The 15,878-nt window shown below is 34.5% G+C and overlaps 1 protein-coding gene across 2 annotated transcripts in view; it reads left to right on the top strand.

Moving 5' to 3' along the window:
- LOC127064720 (protein O-mannosyl-transferase TMTC2-like) overlaps window positions 1–15,878 on the top strand; it is a 223,307-nt gene that overhangs the window by 187,051 nt on the left and 20,378 nt on the right. For both annotated transcript variants that reach the window (XM_050996214.1, XM_050996223.1), the window contains exon 7: window positions 7,119–7,363. In XM_050996214.1, the coding sequence (XP_050852171.1) occupies window positions 7,119–7,363 (245 nt within the window). The remainder of the gene's footprint in view (window positions 1–7,118; window positions 7,364–15,878) is intronic.

The following is a 15,878-nucleotide window of genomic DNA, read 5'->3' as shown; positions in this document are numbered from 1 at the left end:
CAATTTCTTGTATATATTTTAAGATTGCTCTGTTATTTGGAAAAAAAATAATAATTATTTAGGAAGAGTTCATATTATTCGTAAGAATGAAAATTATGGGATATAAATAAAGAATCGTTGAATGTTACATTACGATGTTCTAACTTTGATAATTTTATATCTTTTCCGAATGATTTCACAACGAAATTTTGTTTGCTGGCGAATTAAAAGAAGAAAAATGTCTGTTTATTCGTATGACATCGGTAAAAGTTTACATTGAATTTCGAAATAGAGCCTTTAAGAGTTCAAAAAAATATATACACAATGGACGCAAAACTAGAGAGCAATATTGTTTTATTTGAATACGTTCGTCACATGTTTTGCTTCGTGATATTTTTTTACTAACTTTTTACGTTACCTCGAATCAAGAGATACAACGTTACATCGAAATTGCGAGTGAAAATGGATGAAATTTCCTATCGGATCCAGAGAAAGATAAATCACGTTTTCAATTAATTAAAATGAACGAATCCACGTCTTCAAAGTGTTCATTAGAAAAGAAAAAAGAAAAAAGAAAAAGCGAAAAAAAAGATTTCTTTTAATTTAACGAACCTTACGCATAACCTCGCAATTTGCATTTTCATTAGAAACGAATCGGTTACCACCTTATCCTTATTCCTCGATATTCTCAGCGATATTTGCAAATCAAATATTATTTAATCCCTCATAATTTAGATGACTTTCATGTATAAGATCGCATTTAATTATGACGGAGAAGAATTTCAAGGCGTTAATAACGAAATTTGGTCTACAAATTATTAAACGAAATTCATCGAAATTAATTCGTTTGTCGAATTAAAAAATAACAATAAAACCTCACTGATTTCGCATTTATACCGTGGCGTATAAATTAAATCATATCACGACTGCAATGCATTATCGATAATATATCACAAACTTTAATTGATAAAAAATGACAGGAACGACTATATGTATAAGCCCATGTGTCTACGAACATGTATAATTAAAAAAAATATATATAAATAAATAAAAACAAAAGAAAAAAGAATGATGTACTTAACCAATAGCAAAACCAACGGAGATTTCGAAATTTAGTTAGAACTCGCTGTACAACACGATCGAACGTGGACGCTCAACGTGACTTGGAATTATTTATCCCCGACATTAATTATTACCACTCGCTACGTTATTCGGTGCTCGTGCAATTGAAATTGTTTCATAATTGAATGGACATCGGTGTTAATCCTCGAGAAAGTTCCACGTTAAACTCGCATTATCAGATGTACGTAATACGTAAAATAGATACGTAGTAGGTACGTGCGTTGTTTATCTTATCTGTAGTCTACCTTACGATTTCCGAAATCTATAAAAACACGTAATACACAGTATATCCCCAAAGAAGAGTTTTTCTACGAATAAATATAACATTGGAAAGGGCCGTTCGATGAGTAAATACAGACGTTTCGTTTACTTCTTTTTTCAAACGTCTTTGTTCTATCTTCCTCAAGATCACAAGATCGAAGATCAAAATATTTATATCGTCGAATTGAACATTTTGAAAGGTACAACGATGATGGTTTAATTACGAAGAAAATTATATTGAAAAGAAATTTTGTATTAATTACAAAGTTCTTTCTCGTAATTAAACAATTTCTTTCTTTAGTATTTTTTCATGGGTCATCAATATCGACGGATATATTTCCAAGTGCTCGAGTTAGACGAAACATCCTACGTACATATATATATATATATATATATATATATATATATATATATGTCTGTGTTGGTGTGGGTGTGTGTATATATATAGAAAGAGAGAGAGAGAGAGAGAGAAAGAGAGAAAGAGAATCAGAGAATCAAAGAGAGGAAAGTACGCGTAGAAGCAAAGTGCGAGTATATACAGGCAACTACCCAGCCAACAGCCAGCCGGCAACCATCCACAAATTGGCGGCCGATCGAGCCACTAATTACTCGGACCTGGTCGTGTTTTAAAAGCCGTACGATTACGGACGATTTACGATTTTCCTTCGCTTTTTGGAAGGACTGCCAACTCTTTCGAGAGTTCGACTCTTCGATACATGTTTTTCGATGGAGAGTTCGAGAAAAAATGAAGAACTTTATGTAAAACGTTCTTGATGTTTTCCAATTCGTACTTTCTTTATTAAATGTAAAATTCTCTGACTTTTCTTGATTCATTTTACGAATATGAATTATTACTATTGTATATTACGATAATTTTGTTATTTTCCTGGAAGAGATGTTGTATTCCCGTTGTACTTTATTTTTGTTTTGTTCTTTCACTATATTTTACGATATTTTTCACTACATTAACGTTTGATTGACATTAATATTTGATATCTGTATATATATTTGAGTTTTTGTATGGATTAAAGAATATATTGTACTTGCATTTGCATGCAATATCTAATTTCGATAGCGACATCATTAACAATATATACAAACATGTTATTATGCACATAGAAATAATATTTTATATCTGCGCTTATATGCAAAATCTGATTTTAATAACTACATTATTAATAATACATAATTATATATGTATATACACGTAATAACATTGTATATCATATGCGGTATAAATACGAACATTTTGTCGCATGTAAATATCACAAACATAAACGATTAATGTATAAATAGACTTTATTATGAAAAAAAAAACGAAAGAAAAGAAAAGAAAACTAGTAATAAAAATTAGGAGATTAGAAAGTATATCTTTCTTAAAGAAATAGCTAGATGAAAGATTAAAAGTTATAAGGTAGCTTGTAGAATTATATCGATCAGTGATACAAAAGAGCAAGGTGATTATAGCACTGCATTTGGCAGTAAAATATACCACCATCGATCTTTCGTAATCTCTCTCTCTCTCTCTCTCTCTCTCTCTCTCTCTCTCTCTCTCTCTTCATTTCTCTCTCTTCGTACTCCATATAATCCTTCGAAACGTTCGAGGCGACGAATCAGGTGGTGACTCTCAACGTAACCGAGACTAGCATACGTACTTACATATATACATATGTGTAGTCGATAGAAAGGATAGAGAGAATCGCAATAATAGAAGGGAGTGTTTGAGAGAGACAGAACATAAAGTAGGTTGGGGTTATTGAGGAGTGGAAGAAGTATGAGCAGACGGAAACTGCTGTTTCATCTCCGACTCCGCCAACTTGGCAAGACCACCGCTCTGTTTGCTTCCTAATTACGAAAGAGAGAGAATAAGACACGAGAGAAGACAGAGAAGGACAGAGAAAGAGAAAGACAGAGATAGAGTGAAAGAGAGAGAGAAAACAACGAAACGAGTAAATTCAACTCTGGCCCTCCTGCAGAATTAAGATTCCATCGCAGAGTCGAGTTTTGTGTGTGCCTTGCAATTTTCTGGTTAACCTGACTCGACCTTAAATCCTTCGCTTGATCGAGTCACTCCGTAAACGAACTGCACGATCGGTAGAATATTCTAATTCGGACTACGTCCATCCTTCTCTTCTCTTTCTCCTCTTCTATTTTCCTTCGCAAATATACATATACGTTAGAGAACTCCGAAGGTATATTATTTTCTTCCTTTTTCATTTTGCCTTTTAGCACGTTACCATTTTAAATATGCAAAATCGTATTTAGTACCGATAAATTTATGATGAATGTCAAGTGAACATGTATCGATCATTCTAATCGAATATACTCGATTATAAAATTTAGAAAATTATTGGAACGGTATACTCGAAAAATTTTATTTCCACAATATCTCTATTTAAAGTTAAACAATTGCTTTATTCCGGCGGCTTGAAAAATGGCCGATTGTAATTTTATAATTATTTGAATTTAATTGTGTTTAAATTAAAAATTTCTTGCTGTTTCTACAGTTTATTATAGATATATGTAGAAATATATGTACAGCTTATATACATAAATACATAGGTAACAGAAATATGCGCTGACGAGTCTCTGGTAAAATACCAAACCCAAATATAGAAATACTATGGAAACCCTTTCGCACGTTATTCTCTCCCTTGTTTTTATTTTGACGTCTGCCGTTATCTCCTCCTCTTTAATATTTATTCCAACCAGCACTTTAATTAGCGCCTTTCAATCCACGCCCGAAACGAACAAATAAACTCAGAAAAAAAAAATCAACTTCAATATTTACGAGGATGCATCCATTGTTAGCTCCGTTGGTAGCTACGTTATTACTAATACTTCAATATATATGTATATATATATTTTTTTTTATAAACTACACAAGGTACTTCATGCTTTTCTTCTTTTTTAATTTCTCTTTTTCTATCTGCCAACAACCGATTTCAATTGAACAAGCCGTTGTAATAAAGTAATATTTATCTACTACTACTTCTACTATTACTACTGCTACTACTACTATTTATCTATGTTATACTTGTTAAATATTCTCATAATTAATCGAACTCCGGAGCACAAATTTAGATATTCAACGAGTTTATTCCACGTTTATGCAAACGCAAATAAACGTCACGATCTCTAACGCGATTTTTAATCTAGATAGTCCGTCCATGTGAAGTAAACGAAGGATATAAAAAAGGAAAATACATGAGTGTTCTATTTATGTGTCGTTCGTATAAACGAAGTATTTTAAAAATAGTCCTGTCGAGAGTCCTTACTTTGTTTCTTCTAACATATTTTTAGCAGAAAGTATAAAGGAATATCATAATAAAGACATCTACGTAATATGTTACTGTCAAATATATACCGAAACGAAAAATAAAACGAAAATCTACATCTTACTACTAGAAATAAAAAAAAAGAGGAAAACGAGAAACCTTCTCGATTTCATAGAGCCAGAGATGTAATTTCGTAAAGAATTAATTACAACATTAGAGTGTAAACCAATCGAAACGATGCACTTGCAAGGCAAAGATTATTTCTTACTGCTGTTATTTAAAATAAGAAAATGAGAAGAATGAAAGAAAAATTATAGAATTTTCAGTTTTTCTCTTGCAGCTAAGAAAGAGGGAGAGCAAGATAGAGATAAAGAGAGGTAAAGAGAGAGGGAGAGAGATAAAGAGAAAGAGGAAGAAAGATAGAGAGAGAAAGGGAGAAAGAGGCGAAGCATAGTGGCAAAAGTGGAAGGAGAAATCTCTCGAGTTTCCTCGATCCCTCGTCATTAGCCTCTCCGGTGGGTCCAGCTACGCAATTTTCAAACTCCGACGTGCAAGACCACGAGATGTAATCGTATTACAGGACCACCAACGTCATCGACTAGTAGCGCGCGCCCTGGTGGTTATCTCTGTACATACATATTCCACGTATACACACAAGATACACACAAACATGTAGAACTCGCAACTAAATTCCAACACAACTTAGCCGCGGCATCGTGCATCACTATCCAACCAGTGGCTGTGCGGAGGTTGCTACTCTAATTCCATAGAGTATCCCGAGAGACCGCGGCGAGGAAAATGGATTGCCTGACTCACGGCTCGTTCCTTATTCAAAATAATGCGAAGCATAGGTAGCGACCCCCCTTACTACTCTTCTAACCCCACAAATTCATGAACCGGGAATGATACGATGAGAGAAAGAGAAAGATAAAGAAAGAGGGTCTCGTAGAAATGGTCTACGTAGAAAATTGCCATTCCTACTCGTTTCAGTTTCGCCTTAACAGGGACTTTTTGTTAATTAAAGTCAGGAAAGGGTGCTGGTAGTAGTTCTACTGATGGTGATGCCGAGAAGGGTGTACTCGAAGGGGACAGAAACTGTGAAACGTGTCTAGAAAGTTCACTGAACGAATGGCAAGCGACGTACACTGAATGAAAAAGACGAAGGGAGAGAAAGAGAGAGAAAGAGAAAGAAATCTCGGACTTTACCAAACAACACCCAGCGATCTTACGAACGCCTTTCTAATACTCTTCGATGCGCTACAGATTGAAAGGGATAATGGCGAGCTCTCCTCGGAAAGTGTACTTTCGAAGTTCTCGACTAATCTCTCTCGCCTTAGCTCCGCCAATTTCTTCCCTTAGTTTAGCGAGATTTTCCAAATTACCGTGGAGATCTTCTTAATTAAGCTTATACGTTACTCCTTATGGACGAATTACGTATTCGAAATTTCCAATGAAGGGATATTGAAAATCTGACTTGGATCTTTCTTCTTCTTTCTCTTCTTCGATCAAACGGCGCAGTATTGATTTTTTAACATTTCTATGACATTTATTGATCAATGAATTTTCGAAATCATCGGTCTCTTATAACACACGAAACTTTGCCATATAGCAGACTTTTTCCATCGATGATTCTATCTCTGTCTAATCGATAAAATCGCGGTCCTCCCCTATTTGTTTGCAAGACGAATCGATCATGATGGTAAATCTCCGCAAAGTCCGAAACTGGCGATAAGTAAAACGTCGAGTCGAGCTCTTACGAAGGAATTTAAATCGACTCTCTCTCTCTCTCTCTCTCTCTCTCTCTCTCTCTCTCTCTCTCTCTCTCTCTCTCTCTCTCTCTCTCTCTCTCTCTCTCTTTATATTCTTTCAATTTCCATGAATCTATTTCTCGTCTCGTACTTTATCATTCGAGTTCCTTCTGATTTAAAAATTACGAAATAAAAGTTGGTATGATTTTAGAAATATCATTCGATCGTTGTACGATTGTTAATAAGAATAAATCTTTCTCGATCGTATAAAGTTTACGATTACGATGGAAAACTTCTTGTTTAAACATACGATAAATATACCTACACATTTCGTTATAATAAATAAACTTGTCCACTTTGCTTTAATTAATATATAAGTGTAATTTTTTAATTTATATAATTTAGATCGATATAGCAGAAAAGAAACGAATAATGATATTTTCCACTTCTATTATTATTAACATCGACATTCATTAAAGGACGCGTAAAGAAACAACTTTTCTGTAAAATATCGTTTCTTTTCTTTTTTTTAATATAAATAATCTATTTTTTCAAAGCATAAAGATTTCTTTCTACTGTTCTTTTTCTTTTCTTTCTTTCTTTTTTCTTTCAACTCCAACAAAGCATAACACTCGATCTAGAAAACGAGATCTTGAATCGGATTTATCGAGAAGATGTAGAAACCGATGCCCTTGTCGTAGCTGACGATCCTTATCGTTTATCTTTGCAGAAGCTTACGTGAATCTGGGAGCCGCCCTTCTCTCGGTAGGACGAGGCACCGAGGCAGCTGCGGTTTTACGTGCCGGTGCATCCCTGGACGGTTCCGGTCTCAAGGACAAAAGGACTCACGAGGCAGCTAGGGTGCAAGCACTCCTTCAATTAGGAGCGCTCTATGCCGATCAGGGTAGATTACAGAGAGCCCTGTCTGCGTATAGAGAAGCTCTACACGCCTTACCGGATCACTATCCACCTCAGGTTAGTACGTCTTCCTCTTCGTTACTCCATTAAAGGCTAGGGATTGTTACGAATGACGTCGAAACTATAGGCATTCCTAAGAGAAGAGAGAAGCGAATTCGCTTATTCTCAGCAGAAGAGATATCACCCTTCTAAAGTAGTTATATGTGCCCTGTCACGGTTACGTTTACCTGTTTCTCCTTCTCTCTCTCTCTTTCTATCTATCTCTCTTTCACTTTGTCTTTCTCTACTATTACTGTGTAAGCGTTATTGTATACGTTAATACGCATGTCCATGTACAAAGATCTGTGTAAACGAGCTTCGATCAGAGTTTCTCAACTTTTGCCGAATATAACTATAGTATCATAATCATATTGTGATACATTAATTATACATTAGTGATCGTACCTTATCTAATTGACCGAATTTTATTATATCTTTTATTATCCTTCCATTTCTATGATTAGATTTCCTTTATCTTTCTTGGTTTTATTTCCATATAAATTTTTAATTAAATCTTACTCTAATTACAAATGTCATTGTTTATAAATAATTTTCGTTCTAAACATATCGATAAAATCGTGTCTTCAATGCGTAAAAAGATTACTGATGGACATTTAATATTTGTTGCCATAAAATAGAACTTGAAGAATCTATAATCGGTAAAGGAAATTCGACTGAATAAAAAATGGTTAACTTTTACTGTAACGTAAGAAATTTCATAGCAGATTAGGAAGAAACCTATGTAGTATAAATGTGGTTGAGAATCACTATCCCAAAAACATCTAAAGATTAAAAGCTATGATTATTATATGGTTATAACGTCTGTTACGAGATAAAGTTAATTACGCTTCGTCGGTGTAAGACTTAGTCGTTGTTACTCTACTACTGTCGTCGAAAGTAAGAGAATTCGAAACTCAAAACTCAAACTGTTATTACAAACTATGTATCGTCGACAGTTTTGGTAGTCTTCGTCTTCGTATGGCCTATACGCCATACTGAAAGCGCGGTTGGGTTTGAAAATTTTCCGTCGGAAAACTTTTTTCCACGTATAAAAACGCGAACGGGAAGAGATTCAACGGATTAAATATCGACGGCGTGAGCTGCCGGAAGTTTTACGTAGAAACCCTGGCGTAAAAGAGAAAGATAGAGAGAAAGGGGTTGGATGAGTGAGTGTGTGTGTGAGAGAAAGAGAAAGAGGGAGAGAAAGACTATTTCGAGAATAGTTGTATTATACGAACGCTTGTAGCACCGGGTAAACTCCGAGTAACATAGTTAAGCGCCGAGTTTCCGACACGCGCGCGAGCCACGATCATTGTAATTCGTTTCGCGAACGCTCGGAAAATCGTTCCGTAGAATAAATTTTCTATATTCTTCGCGAATAAGAAATATCATTTACCTCGCGTTGATTACCATGAAAATATCTCTCAGATCGATCTCTTTAGTCTAACAAAACCTTCGTAATACATCTTAATTTTCTATAACTTATAAATGAAAATGTTTCATCAAATCTGTAGAAAAAGAAGACACAAAAAAAAGGGATGGAAGAAATCGATTTTCTAAAATGCTTTATCGTGTTTCACTAATACTTCGATTTCGATGTCCATTAGAAAGAAGAAGGACGTCTCATATTCTCTTCCTATTTTCTTCCATAGCAAAGACTTAATTGCTCTGCTAGAGGATCCTTCGAAGCTCGTTTCTCCTAAAGAATCCTACGAGCGGCGACACTCGATCATCGTTTCCACGTCGTCGACAGACTTCGTCTCCTTTCTCTCTCTCTCTCTTTTTCTTTTTGTTTTCTTCTCTTCTTCCCTTCGTCGTCGTCGTCGTCTTCGTCGTCGTCTTCGTCGTCGTCTTCGTCGTCGTCTTCGTCGTCGTCGTCGTCGTCGTCGTCGTCGTCATTGTCGTTGAGATAGCCACACACGAAAAACGAAAAGGAGACCACCAAACATCGATATTTCCGTGCCACCAAACACACGTAGGCAGTAACGTATTCTCAGTGGCCATTGAAGCGTAACTTTTACTCGCCTCGGCAAAATCGCTCTAACACGTTTCTTTCTCACACCCTTTCTCTCTCTCTCTCTCTCTCTCTCTCTCTCTCTCTCTCTCTCTCTCTCTTTCTCTCTCACGTCTTCACGCGTTTTCTTTCCCTTTTCTCTGTTTCACCGATCCTAGCTCGTTTCAATGGCACCCAGGCGAAACTTCCAGCGAATTTCTCTCTCTTTCTCTCTCTTTCTCTCTCATACATAGGTACATGTAGAAACAGCAGCTTTCTTTTTCATTTTTGCAATTCACGTCGAACTTTTTGGACGCATGGATGTGAAGCGACAACGAAGACGAGAGAGAAAGAGATAGAGAGAGAAATAGAGAGAGAGAGAGAGAGAGAGAAAGCACAGGAGTCTTCGAGCTCACAGCATCGGACGGAGAAAAGAGAAGTTTGCATTTTTACGAGATCTCTCCCAGTCTTCTCTCTTTTACTCTCTCTCTCTCGCTCTCTCTCCTTGTCCTACTTCTTCTTTCTATATCTTTATATCTCTCGCTCGCTCCTACGATGATACTCCGAGCTGCGTTTTGTTCGGTGCATCGTCCTGGAATTCCTGCCCGACAATTTATACGAAAAGTATTTTTCGCCTTTCCGTAACTCTCTCTCTCTCTCTCTCTCTCTCTCTCTCTCTCTCTCTCTCTCTCCCTCTTTCTCTCTCTCTCTTTTTCTTTTTCTCTACCTATGGAAATATATGTATATAACGGGTGTGTATAACGGGTGGCACAAGAAATACGCTCGGCCTGACTCTTTGAGAAAATATACCAGCAGGCGGTATGAAATGCAGTAGAGATAATAAAGGCCTTCCATTCCGTGGTACTCCGCAACACGAGTCTGTTACACTTTTTATGTTTCATAAGCGGGACGATCCGAATGCTTTGCGTCTTTGTTAAACTGATTGCGTAACGTTACAAAGGATTATGATGCGCGAGATTTCTTTTTTTGTTAACTTATGTTTATATTTAGATAACTACTATGTACCAGTAATAAAAGGATAAAAGTAGATTTGCATATTTTCTTTTTTTCCTTATTTTCTTTTTTTCTAGAACGATAGGAAAGCTTCAAGGTATATATGTTTTCTGTTTTTGCGAAATTTTTAATGAAATAATCAATGAATCTATCGAGGTAAGGTTATCGTAGAAACGTTAAAAATTAATAAAAAATATTCTATTTCATTTCATTTTATCTATTTTAACACCTCAGATATTATTCTTATGAGATTTTTAAATATAATGAAAATTCGAATATCTACGTGATAGATATGCGTAGCAATTAGATAGAATCAATTCGTTTGAACTTCGTTCGATCTGAAAATGACATTATCGTAAAAGCGTTGAAAATTAATGGAACAATTTTCTAATAACTTCTTTCTCTCATTTTCACCAGCTTGAATATTATTCATTCGCGAGTTCTAAATTTCATGAAAATTCAAACGTACATCTGTACCTAAAAAAGAGTCCTCAAGTACTAGAGAAGCAATTGAATTTCACTCGATCGAAAACTTTGATCTTATCGTAAAAAAAAAGAAAGCATTTAAAATTAATAAAAAATGTTCTAACGGTCTTTCTTGTAATTTCTTTTAACGAACCTCGATATTATTCGTCGGTGAGTTCTAAATTTCATGAAAGTTTAAACGTATCTATATAACTACGTAAGTCCCCAAGTTCGACCAAAGTAATTCGTTTCAATTTCATTTGATCGAAAACGACGTCGCTAATACCTGCGGTTACTTTGCGTGCACTTTGAAAACTCGACAAATCAGTGTTCACAAATCACGTACTTATGGAATCGAGCCGTAAATCAGTCTACTCGGAATGTGCCTCCTCCTCGTAAATCTCCTCTGATAAATTAGCAACCGCGTATGAACCAAGAAGTAGTCCAGAAGTAATAGTAGCAGTAATAGTAGTAGTAGTAACAGTAGTAGTAGTATGAGTACAGAGAGATCGGGAACTTAATCGATTAGATTGATTAAACGCTGCGACGGAATATTCACTTGGAAAATCTCCGACGATAGAATTTCTCGATTTCGTAATCGAACATTATGCACGTTGAAAATGAACTATGATAACTATACTTTATTTTTCCAACTTATATATGTATGTGTGTATATGTGCATATATGTATGTAGACAGGTAGATGGATAAATAGATAGATAGGTAGATAGATAGATACGCATTATATACATTATATGTACATGTGTGTGTGTATCTTGGTACGTACAAATATATGATCGAAATTATAGGCCAACCTATCTTACTTATGAGACTTATAATTTCTTTTACTATCGAGAAAAGTTTTCACCGATATTCCTATAAAATGATATTTCAAATAAAGTAAGGATTATCGTATTTTTCTAGTAGGTCTTTCGAAAGTCTTCCAATAACTAGCTCGTGTTTCAAGGAAATTAAAATGGAATACGGTATCACTTTTCCCCTTTCTCTTCATTCATTTATGTATATTAAACGTTTAAATTAATTTGAAATGAAGGAAAAGTAATGTTATTGATCGATTTACAAACACATATGTAATGTTAAACAAAAATACATTATCGGAATTATCATTACCACAATTTCTCAATTTCTTGTGTGATATTTATTTAAGGTTTACTGTCATCCTTATGAAAAAAAAAACTTCCGATAGCGTTTTAACTTTTGATGATTATGTAATGCAATGAGAAAATGAAAATTTTTTGTCTTTTCCTTTCTCTTTTGGTTTGTTAACTCGAAATATGTACGCACGTACAGAGGCTTCTTTTGAGTAAGTGCTTATAAAATCGTGGAAATAGTTTAAAAAATAAATAAAAATTCTTTCTACGCGTCCGGATTTTTCAACGAAAAAAGCGTAGGACGATTTCGTATGCGATTCCGTAAATCTTTGTCGTTTCGTGACAAATGCGAACGACTTTTGCTTCGTGTAACCGCGAAATGATATTCCCGTGAGTTCTTGCTGATGAGAACGATGGGTGGATCCATGTTGTAGAGATGACTGAATATCGACCGAGCCTTTTCTAGTTGGAAAAGCAAAACGAAAAAAGAGTCAGTGAGATAAAAAGAGAGAGAGAGAGAGAGAGGATGAGATGAGGTGGCGGATATTCAGAGTAAAAAAAAAAAAGAAAGAAAGGTGCACTTTCACGAACGTCGCTGCTAGTATCTATTATGCGTCATGCACTCGTAATTATGCGTCTCTCTTGTCGAGTTCGTAAAGAATTCATGGATGGTAATAGTTGTATTAGTGGTAGAGTCACGAAATATGTACACTGTTTTTGTACATGTTACATATATATATATATATATATATATATATATATATATTATACATTTATTATTTATTATATATTATATATATTATTTATTATACTTTTTGATATATTACGTATCAGTCAACCTTGAATATTTCTCTATCTCTCTCTTATTTATTCCTTCGTTTGTACTTAATAATGATGATAGTTCCATTATTTGGAATAGTTTCGATGAGACGTTCTGTATATATATATATATATACCTATACGTATATATACTCCTACTTTTTTAGGTCAAAGTCGTATCGTAGAGTTTTGTTTTTCTTTCTATCGTGTGCACCGATCGTTATATGTTGCATTAAAACGATATAATTTACGAATTTTTGTAGCACGGAACATATATTGAAATTCGTAAAGGATTCGACAAGTTATTAAGTTAGCTAATAAAAAATGGCGAAATTTTTAGTAAAAAATACTGATAAAAATTCAGTAAAAAATATTTGATGAATCCTGTGAATATATATGTATATATATATATATATATATATATATATATATATATATACACATGTGTGCATATTTATACACTTATCTATTGAATATGGTATAGACGAATTTTTGCGTGAAAAATTAGTAATCGAATTAATAATCTATTGAACAACAGCATCATCAAATATAAGAAACGAAGTTGACCAATATTACAAACGATACTCGCAATTGATTTCAGTGAATAAGAAAGTGATAAACAAAAAGTTAGCTTTTCGATTTTTTCTCCTTTTCTTTTTTTATTCGGCATTAATCATGAGAAGAATAGTTCGTGGCTTCACCGTCACGGAGAAGCGGCAATCGAGGCCAAGTTTCGAGAAAAGTTCATGAATATTCTCTTGGATGAAGTTTAAAAATAATGAAAAGGGAAAAAAAAGGATAATCATTGATGAGAAACTTTTCTTCTAAGTCAGTTAACACTTCGATCGAAGTAGTACATATTGATAGGATTCTACACGGTTCACCTAATTGTCAGATTTAAGTATCAAAAAGAAAAAAAAAGAGAAAAAGAAAAGAAGTACAACAGAAGAACATGATTCTGTTAAAGTCGTTATAATCTTCAATCAATAAATCGATAAAAGATCAAAAAAATTGCTTGGGAAGATTATTCGCTATTTGTAAATTTCTCGTTGATGCGAGATAAACTGAGAAGATGATGGTTGACATTAAAACATTAAATTACGTAAGAATTTTATAAATATTAAATAAATTAAATTTGTCGGATATTATGGATGATATAACAAAGAAACTTTCATGACAGATATTTCGAGTTATTACAAGCATAATATCGTCGTATTCTTGCTCGTGCTGCCCCTCAAACACCGTAAAACGTATGATTAACAAAGGACGGAGCACTATCATTATATCCTTGATAACTTTGTACTGCGAACGGACTTTGATAGGCACACGTTCATTTATTTCCAAGATCCTCTACGCAGTACTGAAACGAGATTGTGATTTTAGGAGTTAGATAGATTACGGTCTAGGGATATTCTAATCGGGATTCACGATTAGAATAGCAAGAGCATCGTCTAACTAACATCTTTGTTAACTTCACCTCTTACACATTAACGCGTATATTTCCCTGTTAAATAGAAAGGATGTGTTTAACAGAAAATAATTAATTCATTAATATTAATTCATTAGAATTCATAGATAGATAGATAGATATATGAAAATATAAAATAATAAAATAGAAAAAAAGTAAAAATAATCCATTGATGAAGAAATCAATTTCGTAAAATAATTAATTTTTAAGAATTAATTTTTAATAAAATTATTAAACGTTATTCTTCTTGTTATATATTCTCGAAAAATTCGAAACGTGTACATATATATATATGATGATGATTTCGTTTTCAAAATGAAAAGAAAAGTAGCGAAAAAAATATCCTCGACGATAATCGCTACGATCTCCGAACTAGAGAAAGCTCACGTCGGATCAAAGCCCAACTCTCCCGCGTAACAGTTTGACTGTTCCTTTTGTCCGAACGAGAAGAGTGATCTCACGTTTTATACGTCGTTTTAATAACAGCATTCCTTTGTACGGCAGTGTTTGAGTGGCTAATTAGGTGCTTGCAGCCCCACCGGTCGGCGTACAATGCTGCTCGAGGTAATTTTGCGGTCCCTACCTTCTTCGTCTATTCCCTCGTTTTGTCTCCCTCTTTCTTTCACTCCCTTTTCATACACATACACTTATACACGTATGTACGTCTATGCGCATGTTCGTTTGTTGCATACGCTCGTGTTTCCAACGTTCCTATGAGATAACCCAGCTTCACTCTAACAGTGTACGCTCCAATCTCTGTCCTCTCTCTCTCTTTCCCTCTCTCTCTCTCTCTCTCTCTCTCTCTCTCTCTCTGTTTCACATACACACACATACACACAGACACGCTCGACATTCGCTCGGATTCGCATTTCGTCGGTCCGTCTCGCAATTTTAGCGAGGCAGCAGCGATGATCCCTACCCTCTGGCACCTCCATTTTGTCGTAGATTCGTTGGAGGGCTTGTACAATAGCCCTTCAACTTTTTCCTTCTCCTTTCTTCCTTTATGATGATATCTCTCTTTCTCTCTTCTCTTGGAACGTTACCAGGACAACACGACCTTGTCATGTCCTTTCGTTTCCCTCGTCGTGTGTAGGACAGAAAAGGGGAGAAAGAGATATTTCATACTTCGTTTGATACGTTACCTCGCCTAATAAGTTCATTCGCGTTATATCAAAACCCGTTGCGCTTGTTATAAATAGATTAAATAGCATTAAGGTGCCCGAAATATGATTTACATTGCTATGATATTGATTGCTTTTCATTTAATATTTCCCGACATTATTATTACGCAATATTATGTAAAATTATGTAAATTAGTTCGGATGGTAATGCAGTTTAATTGTCCCAAAAATTTGTTTCAAAGTTTTATTGATACCTTTTTGCAAAGTTGTCTCTCGTAATCAGAATATATTAGATTAATTGTTATTATATAATACATTTTATTTGTAAATAAATTTTACTTAAACGTACATTAATTTACAACTCGATCCGATATGATTACATAGAAATGGATATGCTCGTTTAGAAAAAAAGCAAAAAACAAAAAAAAAACAAAATAAAAACAAAAGCAAATAAGAAAAGAAAGAGGAAAAGAAAAAATTTAATTTCATCTACATGTCATTGTTAAGTTTTGATGTCGTTACGATACAATTATATTAATTTT

The sequence above is a fragment of the Vespula vulgaris genome, chromosome 1 (assembly GCF_905475345.1).
Source record: "Vespula vulgaris chromosome 1, iyVesVulg1.1, whole genome shotgun sequence".
Lineage (NCBI taxonomy): Eukaryota > Metazoa > Arthropoda > Insecta > Hymenoptera > Vespidae > Vespula > Vespula vulgaris.
This window is presented reverse-complemented; position numbering and strand designations above follow the sequence as displayed.